Consider the following 20,501-nt stretch of genomic DNA (forward strand, 5'->3'; position numbering starts at 1 on the left):
TCCTAACGAGCAGCGTTTTTTGGAGGTGCAAGTCTATGGAGTTATATTTGTGCCTTCATTTTGAGTTAGCAAAGGCAGATTCTGAGCCACATGAATGTGCAAGAATTACTGCTGTGTGAGCAGGCACATCACTACGCTTTGTCACTCTCTGTCTCCCTGTCGCTCAACCTCTGCACGCTTGTGAACACTGCACGGCGAGGCGAGCCGATGTGCGTGCACTGGTACCTCCGGTTGGGTTTTGGGGACTGGGCTCCTGGCTGGAGCTTGCGGTTTGCATGCCTGGAGAGCGGCAAGGCGTACGGGCGTGTTCAGTGGTCAAATTTTTTTCCCTAATATTCTTGCAATCCAGAGCCACAGGTCTAACGATCAATGGGTTGGTGACCCCTGCATTTAAAATTGTACATTTAGAATTGTTTTGTACATGTAAATTTATATTTGTAAAACCATAAAAACGTGTTTTGTCTTAATGTTTTTGAGAGTCAACCACTGATTACATCATAGGCGGGTGACGTAACTGCAGGTTCCGGTTTCCTTTCTCTTTAGCTAGCTAAAGGCCCTGGCACACCTTGACGATTTAGGCAGCGCATGCCTGACGTGATCATTTTGATGGCATACGTTGAACTGCCGACGTTTTTTTTTCCAATTTTGGACGTATACATAGCGTATTCATAACGAGGTCGACGTAAACATGACGTATTAGTAACTTATATAGAACGTTTCTCTAACTTATAAACAACTTATATCAACAAATGTTGCCGGTGACGGGGGCCGCAAACTATCGTCCCGGGGGCCGCGAGTCTGAGACCCCTGGTGTAGACTGCACACCCGACCACTCATGGATTTGTGACTCACTAATGCATTAATAAAATTGATCAAAAAATCAAAACAAGTTGCTTCCATTCCCAGTGTCACAGTGCCCTTTACTGGTCAAGGTGCAAACTTACCTGCAAATACAATAACAACAGCCTTCATCTTCACTCGCAAAGAAGACAGTTCTGTCTCAAGGTATGTTGAGGTATTATGACTTGTACGTAACTTACAAATAACGTGTGTGAACGGGCGTCAACGATCGCATAACTTATTGTGCGCGGATGCGGGACGTATGAATCATACATTGACATACGTCGAAATGTTTTGTGCATGCACAACATTTTTGGACGACTTGGACGTACTACGACGTATGACGGCGTGCTTCAGCGTGCTCTTAACTTAAACAAAACTTACCCATAACTTACTGGATGTACGCCAGCGTATTGGCCAATTTTTTCATACGTTGGCGTTAGCTGGCTAAATCGTCAAAGTGTGCCAGGGCCTTAAAAGAATGCTAACAAGGAAGGACGTTTAATTTTTTTTTTTTTTTTTTTTAAAAGGAACACGACAAGACGTGCACCATATTGCAATCTAACCGGAAAATGCATGCAAACCGAGGCAAAGTTGTGGTGTAAATGTTTAATGTTAATCGAAAAACACGCTAACAGACATGGACGCTAACAGATGTTCCACTGTACATGAATCATAATCGATCACCGATCTTTAAAATGCCTGACTTGCCGATTCTTATTTTGGCGATCCCGATTTGTTTTTTTTAAACCGTCAATGTACCAATCTTATTTTGTTGAAAAACAATTAAAACACCTGTGAAACAATGCACACTTGTTTTTTTTTTTAACCGCACAAGGTGGTTCTATCAATTAGAAATGAAAAGTTTTGACATGTCCTGTCCAAACTACTAAATCAGTTCCTTTTTTTTTTTCAACAAACAAAACGTAGAGGTTACATTGCAAATCTAATTTGAGCCTCTTACCAAAAATAAAGTGCACAGCAACCAAAAATGGCTTGTCGTCCAATGCCATGAACGCCATCATCTACACCCTTACTTTACCACAAGTAAACAGGATGTGGCGCACAGCGCTCTTATTCTGAAGGCCGGAAGTGTGTTCTGTGTGTTGAGCAAAAACGCCAGTTTGAAAGACAGATTACCTGACTTCCACTTCCATACTGCTCCATGTGTGGGTTTGGCCGCCATAATGGTAAGCAGAATCCAGTAAGAGTGCACTGTGACGAATGCTACGTTATGAATTGCTCTAATGCAGTGATTCTCAGCTGGTGGGTCGTGGAGCTGTTTTTCAGTGTGTTACTGGACTATGCCTGGGCAAAAAAAATAATGTAATGATCCTATGTCCGTGAATGCACCTCGTGTTCTTGTCTATTCTATTCGCTTTCTGTGCTCCCGCTGAGATTCATGCTATGTTTCTGGGTGACTTTGGCAAGCTTGAGAGGGAAGGGAAGGACATAGAGTGAGGACTTGGTGTGCCTTTCGTGTGACACACAGCTGCGGATATCTGTTGGAGAAGAGTGCGCCATCAAGACGACGTCTCACAACTGCAGCTCACGTTGTGTTTCATACAGTCCCTTTTTAAAGATAAGGTAATAAAAATTCAGCAGTTTGGGTTGTCGCTTGTCTTTGAGGGGTGATGGTGGGTCCCGCTGCCAGAACCACTGTAATAAACGGTCCAAAAGACCAGATCCAAGCATCAGTGGGCATCCTGAAACCCTTTGTAACAGTACCTTTCTCTTTTACTGCTCATAAGCACCAACAGCGGCCTTAGCTCTCGATTGCTAGCTATCAGTCTGTCAGAGCAAAAGGCGGCAGTAGCTGTCTTTTGAGACCTTTGCGGAGGTAGGTAAATTCGGTGGATAAGATTGGTTTTATATATAAGGATCGTCCGATCACCAATACCACAAAATTAATTACATTGGCGATTATTATTAAATATCTATAAGAATGACAAGAAGGTGGCCGATTGAACAAAGTAGTTTACTGTTGGCTGCAACCACGTCAAAACAATATCAGCAAAAGAAGCTAGAACAATATCAGCCAGCGTAGCTGTCTCCTCACATGCAGCGCGGCGCACACAGCCGGACGCGTTCATGGCTTCACGGTCAACACAAGACACAGAACTTCTAACATCGCACACAATGTCTGGGTCGCTACATTACAGTTATTGTTGATTTTCTATGAAGCTGTAACAAACTCCTCTCTACAGGCAGTATGATATTGTAGCCACTTTTGTGTAGAGTTTGTGATGTCCGACTGTTCTGTGTGGCTGTGAACATGTTAGGCGGAGAGCTTGTGTGTGTGTGTGTGTGCAGTGCGAGTGAGATGGATGGCTGCAGTGCCTGTGCAGACACAGCTACATTCCTTAATACTCTTTTGGCTATATTTGCTGATGTTCTTCTAGCTACGTTTGCTGACAGCACTAAAGCACAGACATGGCTCATGGATTGGAAATTTACGATACAGCACGTGAATTACAGTGGTATCGGAATATTGGGAAACATGCTTGCATACATGTAATCCAGATAATCATTAGACAACTGATCAATGACTTACAGGCAATTAGTTGCCATGTCCCACCCGTGCTATCCTGCAAAGAAGTTTTGCTTGATGGCGGCCGTGTTTTTCAACTAATCTTGCTGAAATGTCACACACCTGTGTGTCAGTCCCCTACAGATTTGTACCAAATTTCATGATCATCGGCTAAACACTCTAACCTTACAGTGGGTGTTTTTGTAGACAGCTATGAGCTGTGTAAGAAATGTCAAGTCGAATCCACTTACTGGGGTGTAAAAACAGCACCACCATGTGGCATACTTGTCAGCAAAATAATAGCACAGGCAACACGGTAGGGATGTGTGTTCTGCCAAATTTTCACTCTTTTGCATACAGCGGTTGAGGAGTAGAAGAGTTGGCTTCCGCAAATAAATGTTCACGTGTGTTCATGCAGTTTCCTCCAGGGCTTTAAGCTCCAATAACAAAGGTGTTATTAAAATTCACACACACTTCTTTGCTTCCTTATCTGTCAGATCTGGCTAAAAGCTGTTTGTGCATTCACTTACGTAACACTTCTGGTGACTTATTTGGTATTCAATCAATCATCCTTTTGGAAATTAAAACAAAGTGCGTCACAACTCAACAGAACAAAAGATAAGTTTAGCATGTCTTTGATTCGGCATGTGAACAATTACTAGTGAGAATGTTTGCTGATTAACAAAACATTCCACATGTGTGCACGGTTAGTGAAAAATATAGCAGCCCATGTCTATAATAAAATGCTGCATTCTCCATTGTGCCCTTTGCTGTCACTCTACAGCAAATCTCATTTACTTGCCAGTTTCTTTTATGAATTTGGTTATTGAACACAATCAGGATGTGAGATCAGACGATGCGTCTTTTGTTCTGGTTATTCCAGACCCACATTTCTAGTTTGCAGGCCTTTCTTATTCTGGCTGGGGGCACCAACTGAAAATAAAGTCAGTCAGTCAGTCGGGAACGCAGCAGTCATTGTTAGAATGCTCGCATAACCTTTGGTCTCCTTTTTTTTTTGTTGCCCTGCAGGCATGGAAGAAGCGGTGGTTTATGCTTCGCAGCGGCCGTTTGACAGGTGACCCGGACGTGTTGGAGTATTACAAGAATGACCACGCCAAGAAGCCCATCCGTGTGATTGACCTCAACTTGTGTGAGCAGGTAAAGTTGCTTTGCCTACGTGTATAGCGCAAATCTTTGGACTGTGATCCATTTTCTGACTGGCACACTGGGAAATCATCCTACTGTTGTAACGTGGGAGTGTGTTGCCTATTTAAGAGAGTGGGCAGAAGTGTGAAGGGTGAGCCTTAGTTTAGCAGAAATGGTTGTGAGGGAGAAGAAAATTATGCTCTCCAATGAAAACCATGTACAGTCGCCCAGTCGCCCCTCCCAATAAATTGTCGCTCCCTCGCCATATCACGTTTTTTCGGAAATGAATGAATTAATAAATGATTGCTGTTTCATGGTAGACTATGGTCTGTTATTAGTCAAAACATATTGAAATGCACATATGTAGTATTCTGGTCACTAGGAGGCAGTGATGAGACATTACTTTACATTACATTAACATAACACTGTACAATACGTGTGTGAAGGGGACTTTAGGTGTGTTATTTCATGTCTACAGGGCTCTAATGTTAAAAACCCTATGCAAAAAGTCATAAGTCATAACAGGTTTTCTATGCTATATGAAAATATTCAATGTATTAATAATTGAGGAAATATATCAATACTAGTAATTCATTTTGTGAGCAATACTTTATTGGTGATAATCAATAAATTCAATGTGTTTCTTGATATTGTTAAATGTGGCATAATCTATGTTATTGTGTAGTTGATGACTTCCGGTGGCATCCAGTCTTAGTGTCTTTTATCGTCATGATCAACTTCAATATTTGTCCAGTTCCTTGATATCTTTGACAACAAGTACCGTACTTTCCGGACTACGACCCACTACTTTTTCCAAACGCTTTGGATCCTGTGGCTTAAACAATGACGCAGCTAATTTAAAAGAACTACAGTTCCTATGATGCTTAGAGTGCCGAAACAGGAAGTAGTGCATTCCCGCAATAGAAGATAATATCACACGTTTTGAAGTCTTATGCAGCGAAAATAGCGATCATGATAACAATATACTTTCCGGCAAATCCGGAGCTGAAACAGAGGTGGGACACTGCCATTGTGAACCTGTCACTCACTTCTCCTATTCTGTTGTGTTGACAGCAATTGTTGCCTGCCAAACAAGTATTTTATACTGTAGGTCTTACCAGATGCTGGCATCAGGCCTCTACGTACGTGATTGTAGGACGCCGTGTCGATGTACACAATTCTGTATAAGTGACACAGGTGTATAAGTCCACTATTACGAATCCGACTATCTGTTCTTTTTCAACCCACCCTTCTCTTTCCATCAGGTGGATGCCGGGCTGACGTTCAACAAGAAAGACTTGGAGCACAGCTTCATCTTCGACATCAAGACCATCGACCGTGTCTTCTACCTGGTGGCTGACACGGAGGAGGAGATGAATAAGTGGGTACGCTGCATCTGCGACATCTGTGGCTTCAACCCCACCGATGACGGTAAGAAGTTAACCACTGACGGCGCTTTGAATATTAAGTCTGCTTACTAGACGCTACTTCCTGCTTGTATTCTTTTTTTTTTTTCTTTTTCGGCATTCTTCATTTTTTTGACACCACAAAAAGCATCATGTGTAATCCTTTTGAGTTTCAGATTACACATTTTTTCAGATGCACACTGGGGTAGGGGAAATAATCGATTCTTGACGATTATTAGATTCATAAATGTCAATAATCGATGCTGACGGAACAACAAGATGGAAAGCGGAAGTGCTGCCAGGACAGTACATGGTGGTGCACCTACGTGTAATGTGCGCCACACACGGGAGGCGACAATCAACTGCGATTGCCGAAAACTCATCACCAATGCGTAGCAAACCCTGCACACGGGTGGCGACAAGCGGCTGTGACCAGCTACACTGGTGAGTGACACGTTCACATCCAGAGCGAATTGTACGAGTCTCCCACGGTTTTGATTGGCGGTCAGATGTGGAGGGAATTTGGGGGTGTCAGAGTAGCTCAGAGGAGGAAAAGTGGCCGGTGCTGATGGAGTACTCTTGCTAGTACCGGATTGTGCTAGTGTTGATATGTTTACTCTGACGCCAGCGAGTTCCCATTTTTTCTTTATATATCTAGATTCTTTTTTTTTTTTTTTTTTTTAAGAAATTTCAAATAACTTTTAGTAGTAGACAGCGAGTAAAATGAAATTATATATAGAAAACAATTCTGCTTGAAACAATTGACAAACTATTGATCACAAAGAAAGATGCATCGAGATGCATCGGTAATTGTTTTATCGTCGCATGGAATCGTGAGGTGGCCAGAGATTCCCACCCCTAATGCGCACACACACGCATGCACGCACACAATATTATCATCATTATTAGACTTCACATTGTCGAGGAGACAACAAGAGTTGTAGTTTCTCACAGAGTTGACGTCTCGTCACACGCTCAAACCTGAGAAAGCGCAACAAAAAGCGGGGTGTCCAAAGTGAAGCCTAGGGGCCATTTGTGGTCCATGGCTGGTTTGTTATTGGCCCCCAGCACATTGTAAAAATACATAAAAAAAAAATTAAGTCAAAAACATGGTACGCTCGCTTCCCCCACAGTACAAGTCAAAAGAAAAGGCAATTAAATAATGTGATTGCTTCTCCCGCGAGCTGATGAAGACAGCCAACGAGGCTCGCTGGGGACGGGCAAAGTGAGGAATGAGTGCCGGTCGTCATGCTAGCAACAGTGCAGCGGGAGTCCTTGTATAAAACAGGAGTGTTTGCAGTGTAGCTTGTTAAAATGAAAAATCGTCTATCTTTAGTCATGTGATCGCATGTTAGTGTGTATTTTATTTTTTTTGTGCAGTCCAATATTCACCAAAACGGAGCATTGTTTTTGGAATAGCTTTTTTTTTTTTTTTTTTTTTTTAATTAAATCTCATTCCTCAAGTTAGTAGAGCAAACTGTGCTCACCAACGTGTGAAAAGTCTGATGTGTCTTTGCCGCCTCTCAAATGTCTATTCTTTTAAAAAGGTCTCTTCCTCTAACAGTCCTCCTCTGCCTTCCTCTGTTGTCCATAGTGCTGAGCCTAATGATTAAGGCACTGATCCATTTATTGTTCCTTCCTTATCTTGCTTTGGCATACCTTGAAGTTCCCCTTCTGTTTCATCTGCTTATGGAAGCATGTAGTTTGATTGAAATTGGCTCTGTTTATCCTTTTCAAAGCTGTCAACTGATAATGTTGCTCCAAGGCTGTACCCCTCTGCACTATGCTGTGCGTGTGTGTGCGTGTATGTAGTGAAAACAAAAAAACTCTCACGCCGCCATTCACGCAACAGAATTATGGGAAGCGGTTGTTGAAACGGCATGTGTGTCTGTGCTTGCGAGAAAGCGTGCAGTAAAAGCGCAGATTGCCATCCTCGCAGTTCTTATTACAAAAGAATGTCCTTGGCTCTCCCTTTTGCGCTCACTCGCACTTCTGATTGTGAGAGTCGACTCCCACTCTTCTGTTTGTGTGTTGCTGAAAATGCTCCGTGCTGATATCAGAGGTGGGAACATTAAGAGTAGGAGTTGAAGATGATCAACGGGTAACTTCCTCTATCGCCCCAACCTTGAAAAGGGGATGGGTTAGCAAGAGATGTGCATTAAAGATGCAAAAGTGGGGGAAATTTGTGGCGTTTTGGGCCACAAAGTGGTAAAGATGTGGGAGGGCCGCGTTGAAGAGGGAAGAAAACAAACACTTCTCTCCATATCTATTTGCTTCTGATGTGAAATGTGCTAAAATGTTTGGACAAAGTGCTTGCAAAGGCAACCAGCACACAACAAACATCTACCGGTTTGCTTGTTAGCCAGAGGTACTTGTATGAATGGGGGGGGGAATACAGTGCAGTTGGCTTGATGCTGCATTCAAGAACACTGGGAAACATTATACTTGCAACAAAAACAGTGCAGTCAGATGTAAACAGACAACATGGATGCCAGCCGTGACAAGATAGTATTTGTTCTGTTAGTGAAAGACCATATAAAGATAAGATCATAATAATAAAACACTGTACCGACTAACAAGCATAGAGGAAAAGATTAATATAGCGAACTTGTGTGGGAGTCTGTGTTGATTTGTTAAGAAGCAATGTGGACATTTTAAATGTGTTACATTTGTGATGTATGTGTTAAAAAAAGATCCGATGACTTGTCCAACATTTCACAGCGACCGCAGAGCCGCAAAGACGTTTTAAATGACACCAAATGAGTCAGTGCGATTCGTGTTTTGTATTTTTTCCACTCACTGTCCAAAATGTTACACATACATAATCACTGCACCATACTGTGTATGCATACACATATGTATGTATGTATATATGTGTGTGTGTGTGTGTGTGTGTGTGTGTGTGTATATGTATATGTATATATATGTATATGTATATGTATATATATGTATATGTATATGTATATATATGTATATGTATATACATATGTATATGTATATGTATATATATATGTATATGTATATGTATATATATGTATATGTATATGTATGTGTATATATATATGTTTGTATATATGTATATATATAAATACCAAGAAATACCAAGGGCTCAAGGAAGAGCTAGAGAGAGAGCCTGGAAGGTGAACGCAACAGTGGTGCCTGTTGTCATAGGAGCACTGGGGGCCATGTCCCCCACACTGGAGAAGTGGCTCCAGCAGATACCTGGAGAAACATCAGACATCTCCGTCCAGAAGAGCACAGTCCTAGGAATAGCTAAGATACTGCGCAGGACCCTCAAGCTCCCAGGCCTCTGGTAGAGGACCCGAGCTTGAGGTGAACAGCCACCCACCCTACCAGGAGAGATGGGGGGTTGGCGAGGGAAGAGTTTTTCATATATATGTGTATATAAATATATATATATATATATATATATATACTGTATATACACACACATACACATACATACACACACACACACATAACTGGTGAAATAATTTGGCTCTTGCCTAATGTGTTTTTTTTCACGTTATTTTTCTATAAATACCAGTTTGACTCTGCGTGCTGTGCTGTTATTGCTCCTGCTCTTATGTATACTGCATACAGTGTTGCTCTTGGAGCCTCAAATTCCAAAGTTCTAGCTTATCTAACCTAAAAGGGTGAAAACTTGTCAACCCCGCCTCTCGCCCAGGGTCAGCTGGGATGGGCTCCAGCGTGCCCCCATGACCCTACCGAGGACAAGCGGCATGGAAAATGGATGGATGAATGGAAAACTTGTCAAAACATGCACCCCAGCTGCACTGCCTGTGCTATTACTTTTTCTGACAAACACACCACATGGTTGGTGCTGTTATTAAATCCCATAAGTCAGATTGGCTTGAAATTTCTCACACACCTCTGCAAAACACATGCTAGCTGAATCACCACAAAATTTGGTACACACCTTTAGGGCACTGACAAGCATGTGTGTCAACTTTGAGCAGGATTGGCTGAAAAACTTGGTCATCATCAAGCAAAACATCTTGGCAGGGGCACCTCATAAACTTAGCAGCTAATTATCCATAAGTCATTGGGCATGTGTCTAATGATTATGAAACTTTGAGCATATCTGTATTACATGTTTGCTAGCATGCCTTCCAAAGAATTTTGACCACAACCCATAGGGGGCGCCACAAATGTAATTTACAGCCATGCACCATGACTGTGATTATATGATATTAATATATATTATTGTGATTAAATGATTACACGGCCTGACCTCATTCTTCCAGAGGCTGCGAAAGCTGCCCACCAGTCAGCCATCGGGGGCCTGGTGGTGGACACCCCACCGCACCCGGCGCTCGGTAACATCGTGGGTCCAGCAGCGGCAGTGCTGTCCAGCGTGCCCCCTCCCTACCAGCCGGTCAGCGTGCGGCATCTGGACTCCCAGTCCAGCACGGAGGAGCCCCAGGATTACTTATGGCTGGTCAACTGCGAGAGCAAAAAGCCTGAACCTAACAGGTAAGGACTATTCACGTCTCCTTTACCTGTGAGACGATGTTCTTTCTTCCTGTGCTTTCTATCCCGACTGCCACTCTTTGTCTCTATGCCCGCTGGCTTTTGTGTAGCTCAGTGCCGCTTCACTGGTCTCTGGAGGGAGACCAGGAGTATTTGCTCCTGGAGGAGTGTGAGAGCAGGACTCTTTCTCCACAGGCTAGTCTGTGAGTTGGCCCGCCTGTCTGCTTGTGTGGAGTGTCTCACCCTGCTAAGACCACCCAAAAAAAACAACAACAAAACAAAACACAAAAATCATTAGGTGTTTGCACCATCCATCAATTTAGATCAAACCCGTTTATTCATCATGTGCATATTTTGAAACTAACCAACAGCATTTGCGTACATGGGATGGGCATTCATCTTTAAGAATTGTTTGATCAGTAAAAGTTGTCAAACCAAATTGTTATAAATAATAGTGGTTCATTTTTCTAATGATAAAGGTCATTGCTTCTAAAGCCCAGATGTAATTTCACTCAAGAATGAGGACATGTTTGATTAATACCAATTATCGCACTGACACTAATATGCGACAGTATTTTTTCCTCGAAAAAAAATGCTGAAAGACTCTTTTGGATCATTTGCAATACAAATGATTGTAACGCATCGATTAGTTCCAGCTGCAATAACACTCCCATTGTCTGTCAGTGCCACTGTTTGCTCACGACCAAGTGAGCTATCAAGCAAAATATCCGCGAAAGTTGTGGTTGCTCACAGGTTAGACGTCACGTCACAGGCTGTACAAAGTACGGCCCACGGGCCATTTGCAGCTTTTGGCCCGTTTTTATTGGCGCGTGGCACAATGTCGAAGTCAAATAAAAAAGTTTTAAAAATGATTAAAAAAAAAAAAACTAGTCCACCCCACACCCATTTACAGTAGGCAACCCTAGCTGGAAAATGTTGACACCCCTATATAAAAAAATTAAGACCTCTAGTAACGATGCAGAAGCATAATCCACTCTACGGCGAGGGCAGTGGTGCAGTGCCCGTCTGCTATAATTGCCAGGTAGTCTCCAACACCAAATAACCGCTGGTATCTTTGATTAGCGTAGGGTCAAAAAAACATTAGCATGAACATCAGGTGCTGTTGTCAACCTGTTATTTTTTTTATTAACTCCACAAAATCTCAGTAGCTTTTGAAGTACCCAGTAGCTTTATCTACCTCGGCATGTGCATTAAAATGTCGGTACGGCTACTCAGCGGTTGATGAACTCAGTTTGCTCATGACCCCTCTTACAACATTGGTTGTGTTGCTGCTGTGTTGTGCAATATACTTGTTCATAAATGACCATATGGTCAAAGAGCTAGGTTTTGCTTTCTACTTTCTCATGCACTCATTATTTAAGTTCTTGTCATATATACGTTTTCCAATTTGGGACAGCCTCTCAATTATTGCCTGCTTCCAGTTAAGTAAATAACCCCCCCCCCCCCAAGCTATAATTACAGCATTTACGGTGTATTGTTGAGACCTCTACTACCATGCCGGCATGGACAGTTCGTCTAAGTTGTCACTTGTGTTGTCTTCTTAGAGCCCACGCAGAGTGTTCCAAGTCTACCTCCTCTGAGACGGACCTGAACGACAACCTCCCCACTCACCGCACACCCACGAGCTCCACCTCCTCGGCCAAGCATACCTCACACAATGGCTACTTCCTGCAGCACCCAGCCCCGGCCTCCGCCTCGTCCCTGTACGACTCGCCGCCGTCGCGCGGTGCCTCCCTCTTAAGCGACAACGGCCTCTACCACCTTCCTCGCAGCTACTCTCAGGACACAGTGCTGCTACCCAAGTCGGCCTCCTCCCCTACAAGCCACCTGGATGGCGGTGGTGGCGACAGCTCGGAGCTTTATGTCTTCAACACGCCCTCACGGAAAGCCTCTATGGAAACGCAGATGCGTAACCGTTCCATCAGCTATGACATCCCACCGACCCCTGGCGCTAACTCTACCTATCAAGTTCCTCGCACCTTGTCCTCTGCAGGAGTGGGGTGCTCAGAGGGTGATGTAGTGCCTCCTCCTAGGCCGCCCAAGCCATCGCTTAGCTCCACCTCGGGACCCCCGCCTCCCCCTGCAGAGCGTTCACCTACAGACAATTACTTCGTGCCTCGCTCGGCCTCAGAGACCGACGGAAACTACTGTGTGCCTACTAGTGCTGGAAATAAAGCTTTACGCAGCAACACTATTGGAACCGTGGACTGCTCGCGCATCCGCAAAGGTCTGTATTGCACAGACATTATTGTATAATTATATTTAGTTAAATATCCCGTACTGAAACGCATACAAAAAAAGTCTTTTTTTTCCCCTTTAGATTTCGGCTCCCAGGACTGCTATGACATTCCCAGATCATTCCCGTCTGACAAGAGTTGCTCGTTCGACTTCAACGAGAGCTTCAACAGCTACTTTGTACGTTTTTCATTTTGTACAAATACTGTACACACAAAAAACAGCTATTTTCATTTTAATTGAACACTTAAAGTGGCTGTAGAAAGAAAACATTCCACTTTGCTATGGCTATTGTGTTGTGCCAGAATGACATAACACTAGGGGTCATGAGACGCACAGTTCACGAGACGGGACAATACACAAGATTGGGTCTACGAAAAGGAGACGAGGCGAGATTTTAAGATACTAAAGATAAAGATATTTTAAAAAATACACTATATGACAATATATTTCAATATACTAATTAAATTTCTACTAGCGGCCCTGCCTCCACCCACTGAGACAAAGAGACTGTCGGAGTGACAAAAGGGCTCACTCCGTTCATGCTGTTGTTCTTTGGGACAAACACGCCAAGGTGCTGGAACCAGTGCGCAGAGTGAAACCTCTTCCTGCCTGTTTGGAGGCAAGAGACGAGGACAACAGACATGCATCCACATGGCAATATATAAAGACCCACAAAGTTAGCGAGTTCATTTTCATTTGTGTGATTAATTTATTTATTATCGTCCCAGGCGGAGTGGCCGAAATAAAACTTAAAATTTCTAATGACTTATTTCATGTCCAATATATTTTGCGATCGATTTATATCTTTCATGACGAGTCATTATTCTATTGTGTTTTTCTTAAATAAAATTGCACTTTTAATGATTTATTATGAATATATTTATAATTTGAAATTAGTCAAAGTCGCAATTAAATGTAATTATAATGACTGGCTCTTTTTATGAATTATTTCACATTTTTATTACAATTTAATTAGCTTAATTTTGATCAGTATTGAACATTTTCTCACAAAGAGCCTTGTCCTAAAGTACCAGTCAAAAGTTTGGAGACAAGAGACAGAGACAGACTCATTCAACAAGGTGCAAAAGGGTCTCCAAACTTCTGACCCTGTGAAGTAGTGATTTAAATTTTATATAACTTTTTAACATTTATATTGAATACATTACCGCTTTTTCAATTGAAAAAAATAAATCACCAAAGCATGCACTGTCTTTCCTGACTAACTACAGTTTGCTGATCTTTGTGGGCGTGTCTTTGTAGAAAAATAAAGGAATGATGCCGGTGGGCAGCCAGTCCACCGAGGAGGTAGACCAGAACTACGTACCCATGAGTGCCAATTCCCCGTCCCACCACCACACGGGCAGCTTGTCGGAACCCGTGCACGAAACCAACTACGTGCCCATGACCCCGAGCACCATGGAGTTCTCCTCGCTGGGAAAGCAAGTCCCGCCGCCTGCCCACATGGGCTTCCGTTCCAGCCCCAAGACCCCCCCTCGGAGGCCGCTGCTGAGTGACTGCCAGCCGCCGCCTGTGGACCGGAATCTCAAACCAGATCGCAAAGGTGAGCACGACTGTTTTGGGGGATGCATGCAGGCGTTTATGAGGGCTGATATTACAGTACATGCTGCTCACTAATTGACTAGTGTGTTTTATGTTGTGATTGTACTAAATGTACTAACCACCAGCGTGCTCTGTGCTCACCTTTGCCCGTCTTATTACATCACTTCAATTAGTTTCACGCTTGCTACATCCTCTTACACCCGACACAGTGAGCGCCTTGTCGAAAGGCTTTTTTTTTGGTCCTGAACTCGAGAGGCCCTGCAGACTGTTTTTGGAGAGGGGGGCCAGTTTTACCCAGTGCCATGGGGTGACCGGACTCGGAGTGGTCACCTCTGTCCCCTTTGTTTCCTGAATGTGAATGGAGCTCTTTGATGAGAGGACCTAATAGCAACGGGCGGGGGGGGGGATTACCATCTGGGCAGACTGAAACGCTGAATAATGCAAACCACAACCAGGACCGTCAGGAAAGAGGACTTGAGAAATCCAGTCCAGTTCAATTCAGCTTGCCAGGAAGTGTAATTCCCGATTTGTTATACAGATTCTCAAGCTTTACTGTAATCAATTACCTGAATGTTAAGAATTTGGTCTATTGCCTAGGTTCCCAAAGTGGGGTATGCAGATTGCCGTGGAGGTTACGTGAAGAAAAATTAAAAGCAGCTTGACTATATTAGTACCAAACACTGAGATTTACGTAATTTGCTCAAACACCTCATGTAGTAGTACAGTGTGACAGCATGACAGAAAGGTGACAGGATGAAGTTGCTCATTGTTGTGCGTGCGTTAGATGAACAAATAAGTACATTTAATGATGACGTTGTGCATTGAAAGTGTTTAATCTTGAATATTTTTCAAGATCGTTTATATTGTGTGCTAAATGAGAGCTGGTCTTCTTACGTGGTGCTGTGACTAATTAGTGTGTTTTCTGAGCTGTATGAACCTGTCATTAGTATGTTGACTGGATGCACTGACTGTTAGAAAGCCCCCGGTTTTGCATGTGTAAGTACGTTTATGCTTTCACGAATAATGTGTCTTCTTCGGGCGTTGCACCCACATGTGAGGTAGATTGAGACTGATGTGTATGACTTTCTCCGACGCTGCACAGACAGATTTGGATTTGGATTTTCTATTCTTCCTTTCACTTCATCCTTGTTCACAGAGGTTTTATTATTAATATGTATAATAATAATAAATAAATACATATCTTACAAAAAAATAATAAATACATAAATAAAAATAATTTATATGTATGTATGTATATATATATATATATATATATATATGTGTATATATATATACTGTATATGTATGTATATGTATGTATGTATGTATGTATATGTATGTATATATGTATGTATATATATGTATGTATGTATGTATATGTATATATGTATATGTATATATAAGTGTGTGTGTGTGTGTGTGCGCATACATATGTGTAAGTTATTACACAATATAATGGATTTTATAATATGGTGTATAAGTTACGTAATAATAATGTTATTGTTTATTATTATTTTAAATCATCTCTCCCAAATCACCCCTTTGGAAAGAATCACCTTACATGTTTGTGGCACGTTTTTCCGCCTTGCTCAGTGCGCTCAATGTGAAAAGCAGCCGTGTGTGACGGATGCGTCCATTCTCACCTCAACATCGCCTCCGTGGACGCTTCGTGCTTTTACGGACAGCTCGTCATGCATGCACAGCTGTTGCGTCAGTCTTTCTGTGGGAAGAAGCCGTGGTGCATGTTTGGGAAGCATGGGTCTTGTGTTGTCATGGTGATCATCTTGTATTTATATAAAAAACAAAGTGATCTGGGTGTACGTGATATTTGCATGCTTGGGAAGCTGATAGCATCATATTTCCAGTATCTTCTTGTAATTGAAATGATTAAGCAACATCTTCTTTCACCAATCAGGTCAGAGTCCTAAAGTAATAAGAGAAAAAGGAGTCGGTTTAGAGCGAACCGACTCCCAAACTGTAGGGGAATTCCCAAGGGGACGACGTAAGGGTAGGTACTTCGCACTGAACCGGACACGCCTTCTTTGACCTGTCTTCTTCTACTTGACTTTCTGCATGCCAGGATTTCTTTTGGTTTACTGCACTTTTTTTTGTCTAGATACATTTGAAAGCATAGCCTTAGTATTGTTATACATGCTTGTAGGGCTCACAGAAACATTACAATTCTGTACCGTCAAAGGTTACTCCACTAACTTTTTCTTTCAAAAATACTTTCCTTACTGACAATTCTCCACTTTTAAATTGCTTACTTGTGTGTTGATTTCCACATTCTACACTAAACTAGTGTACTTTTGAATAAAGCAGGAAACGGAACCCATAAGACAGGGGTGTCCGAAGTGTGGCCCAAGGGCCATCTTCGGCCCACAGCTCATTTTTTATTGTCCCTTGACATATTGTAAATTAATTAATTATTGCTGAGATGTATTATAAGATATTACACTAATTTGCTTTGTCGCTGGTAACAAAGCTCAGATGTGGATGTTCAGTTTTCTCCCGCATCATGTGGACATTCCAAGCTTTTTAGGTTAGTTTAGTTTTTTCAAGCATTTTGGCTGCATTGAATGAATATGGGTGAACTTCATCTGAGGAGATTCAATTTAATAACATACAAACCAAAACAAAATATACCTTTTTGATATGTATATTTCAGTCAGGAGTCATTTTAAAATATTGACTCATTTAAAATGAACCCCAAAAATTATAATATAATATATTTCTACAACAGTTTTTGGGAAGCTGACATTTTTTTGTCCTTAGGGTCAAATGTGACGTTTAAAAGCAGCATCAAATTATAGTGATTGGCGGAACTTACCTGCTTGTCATTTTCTTATTTATTTCTAGAATGGGCCACGCGCCCATAAAAAGAACAAGCTGTCCGCCACATATGGCCCCCGGGCCGCACTTTGGTTACCCCTGCTTTAGGCCAATTGTAACTTAAAGCCAGTACTGAACAAGGCATTCAAGCAGTAGTGGTGGATTGAAGGAAAAGGGGCAATACAGGATACTGTTAGTTTGATGAATGGGTTATTATCATTCAACATTTAATAATGTACACAATCTTGTTTTTTTCTTTACTAAAAGCGTGTTATTTACCAAACACCACCAACAAGTCTTGTTAAGGAGTAAGTTACCCATCACTTTATCACTGTGTGTTCCTTGCTTTAGGAAAACCAGCTCCATTGGAAATCAAACCACTGCCAGAATGGGAGGAGCCATGCACGCCGGTCCGCTCGCCTGTCACTCGGTCCTTTGCTCGGGAGTAAGTATTGTTGATAATGTTCTCGTTCTTTTTAAATTTTTTTTTATTAATTTATTTTTTTTTATATAACCTTAGTGACAACAACCAAGGGTGTGTTCACACGTGTTGGACAACTTCGGTACTACTACTACTACTCAGAACTGTATATTGATGACTATTAATATAAGAAACCCCTCCATCCATCTTGTATGCCACTTATCCTCACTAGGGTCGCGAGGATAGGCTGACGCCTATCCCAGCTGACTTTGTGTGAGAGGCGGGGTACCCCCTGGACTGGTAGCTAGTCAGTCACTGGGCACATATAGACAAACAACCATTCTCAATCACATTCATACCTATGGACAATGTAGAGCAGCCATCACCAAATGGAGGACCTCGGCGCAAGCGTAATTACTTCAGTTGTTACGGTTGTGACGTCACTCAAAATGATCCAATGAAATAGTTTTACTTGCTGAACGAATGAGTACCATGGCTTACTCAAAAGTAAGAAAAGTTGATCAAGAAAAGCGATCATTTAAAAGTGAATGGACGGACCAATATTTGTTCATTCTTCCAGAATCCAGTGCCAAACTTCTGTGTCTCATATGCTCTGAAACTAGCGCTGCTCAAATGTGATGCGACAACTTGACAAAACACACATCATTCGAGGGGAAGTATCCACCCACGTCTGATGTGAGCGCGCGCAAAATAACGGCTCTGAGATCCCAGTATGAAAAAAAATCTACAAATCATAGCACATTAATTTACAGCACAGCGATGTGCAAATGAGTCTTCACGAAGGACTGTATGGCTATTAGAGCAAAACAAAACATCTTACACTGACGGGAGACTTGTGAAGGAAGGCGTGCTTCTGCTGCAGTCACTTTACTCAAAGGTAAACAATAAGAGGAATTGTGTGGCAAATTCCAATGTCAGCTACAGCAATAGCAAGAAAATGTGAATCTTAAAGAGAATGTACTGTTGCAGCACTTATTAAATTGTACAGTCAAACTTTTGATCCTGTTTTCTTTTAAAATCAGTTTAGGTGCAAAGTAATTGTGTTGCAGGGTGATGTGCAGGGTTTCATTACATTTGATATTCATATGAACTCGTCTGTTTGATGCAAAATAAGGTTCGGACCTTCCCTGTGAAAAAAACAGACTTTATTCAATTTGAATTTAAGACCCCTGATTTAGAGTCTCCAATTAACCTAACATTCATTTTTTGGAATGTGGGAGGAAATCAGAGCACCTGGAGAAAACCCACGCATGCATAGGGAGAACATGCAAACTCCACACAGAGGTGCCCAAACTTCGAACCCATCTCTTCACGATCTCCTGACTGTGTGGCCAAAATGGTTTTCCTTCAATGTTAGGTTAATTGGCGACTCTAAATTGTCCATAGGTATGAATGTGAGAGTGAATGGTTGTTTGTCTATATGTGCCCTGCTATTGGCTGGCGATCAGTCCAGGGTGTACCCCGCCTCTCTCTCAAAGTCAGCTGGGATAGGCTCCAGCTTACCCCCGTGACCCTAGTGAGGATAAGGGGCATAGAAAATGGTGGATGGATGGATTATATTTTTTGTAATTATTATTTTTACTATCAATTATTTCACTACACTGATTATCACAAACTGGTATGAACATGTTATAATTAATAAAATATAGAATATTTGTCATGTTTTTGCATGTTTGCTAGGGGTGTCACGAGATTTCGCAAAATTAAAACGTGATAATATTTCTCGTTTGGAGAAAAGCTATCTCACGGGAAGAGAGCAGCCAGACGTCTACCAGACTGTGAGCTACAGTATAGCATCGCTACTGTGAATGATAATATACGTCAGGGGTCACCAACGTTTTTCCTTGTAAGAGCAACTTTTACAAAATGAAAATGGCCAAGAGCTACTCATTTTTGTAACATTTATTTTCAGAGCTTATTTTAAACCCAAACAAAGCGAATATGCTTGTTTTACCAGAACATTAACAAAATGCTGGTGTCCACAACTCACATTTTGTATTTCAGAATACATTTCTTTCTACTGTTCTTTCATTATTAACTGAAAACCTGAATGAAAAGCAGGCTTGCGAGCACCTCATGTGGTCGTGGGGGGCTACCTGGTGCCCGCGGGCACCACGTTGGTGACCTCTGATATACGTAATATGGAAATGGCAGTGTGCCAGGCAGGATTGGAAGTGCACATTAAGTGGTTTATGTGTACGATAATCCTTGCAATCCTACCTGCACTTGGTGTTCCCAGCGTGACAACTGCTTTTTATCATTGGCGTTCAGCAACTGGCGCTGTGTTAAAGCTCTAAGCAGAAACTGTAGTAATTCTACATATGATCAAAATTACTTAAGATTTGTCAGCTCAAACCACAATCGCTGCATATGGCTTCTGTCAAAACATATGATAGTGGAGCAGTTTCGGACCTACTTCCTGCTTCTGCATTCTAAGCATCATGGGAAATGTAGTTGTATCTTAAAATATAAAGCTATCTGCAATCTACTGTATTTTTACATGTGTCTTTTTATAACTACACATCAACATAAATGATCAGTAGTAGCAGCTACAACTGACATCATTATTTTAACTTATCATTTTGAGGTTTTGTTTCAATTTGTGGAAAGATGTTGCATCATGCTTAGGTCATGCTTGCAAAGTTCTAAAACATTTCAAAATGTACTTGTATCATGTCACCCGTAAAATATATCTGAATATATATATATATACAGTATATATATACAGTGTATATATATATACAGTGTGTGTATATATATATATATATATATATATATATATATATATATATATATATACATGGCGTTTAATATCAGCGCCACCTTGTGATATATTTGTCGAAAACTAACAGCACAAGCAACACAGTAGGGGTGCATGTTTTGACAAATTTCCACCTTTTTGTGTTTAGCGGTTCAGGAGTAGAAGTGTTAGTTGAAGCAAACATATACAGTCATGGCCAAAACATACCAGTTATTATGGGACTGACATGCC

The 20,501-nt window shown here is 41.7% G+C and overlaps 1 protein-coding gene across 8 annotated transcripts in view; it reads left to right on the forward strand.

The window, feature by feature from the left end:
* The window catches only part of gab1 (GRB2-associated binding protein 1), a 69,461-nt gene that overhangs the window by 41,201 nt on the left and 7,759 nt on the right, over window positions 1–20,501 (forward strand). For 7 of the 8 annotated variants that reach the window (XR_008570641.1, XM_054778573.1, XM_054778574.1 and 4 more), the window contains 8 exons: window positions 4,400–4,528; window positions 5,782–5,947; window positions 10,191–10,419; window positions 11,982–12,664; window positions 12,758–12,852; window positions 13,936–14,236; window positions 16,151–16,243; window positions 17,419–17,512. Coding sequence is in view for 7 of the 8 variants with exons in the window: in XM_054778573.1 (XP_054634548.1) it covers window positions 4,400–4,528; window positions 5,782–5,947; window positions 10,191–10,419; window positions 11,982–12,664; window positions 12,758–12,852; window positions 13,936–14,236; window positions 16,151–16,243; window positions 17,419–17,512 (1,790 nt within the window). In the remaining variant the exon portion in view is untranslated. The remainder of the gene's footprint in view (window positions 1–4,399; window positions 4,529–5,781; window positions 5,948–10,190; window positions 10,420–11,981; window positions 12,665–12,757; window positions 12,853–13,935; window positions 14,237–16,150; window positions 16,244–17,418; window positions 17,513–20,501) is intronic. The other variant, XM_054778575.1, reaches the window with a different exon arrangement.

Source organism: Dunckerocampus dactyliophorus, chromosome 6 (genome assembly GCF_027744805.1).
Source record: "Dunckerocampus dactyliophorus isolate RoL2022-P2 chromosome 6, RoL_Ddac_1.1, whole genome shotgun sequence".
Lineage (NCBI taxonomy): Eukaryota > Metazoa > Chordata > Actinopteri > Syngnathiformes > Syngnathidae > Dunckerocampus > Dunckerocampus dactyliophorus.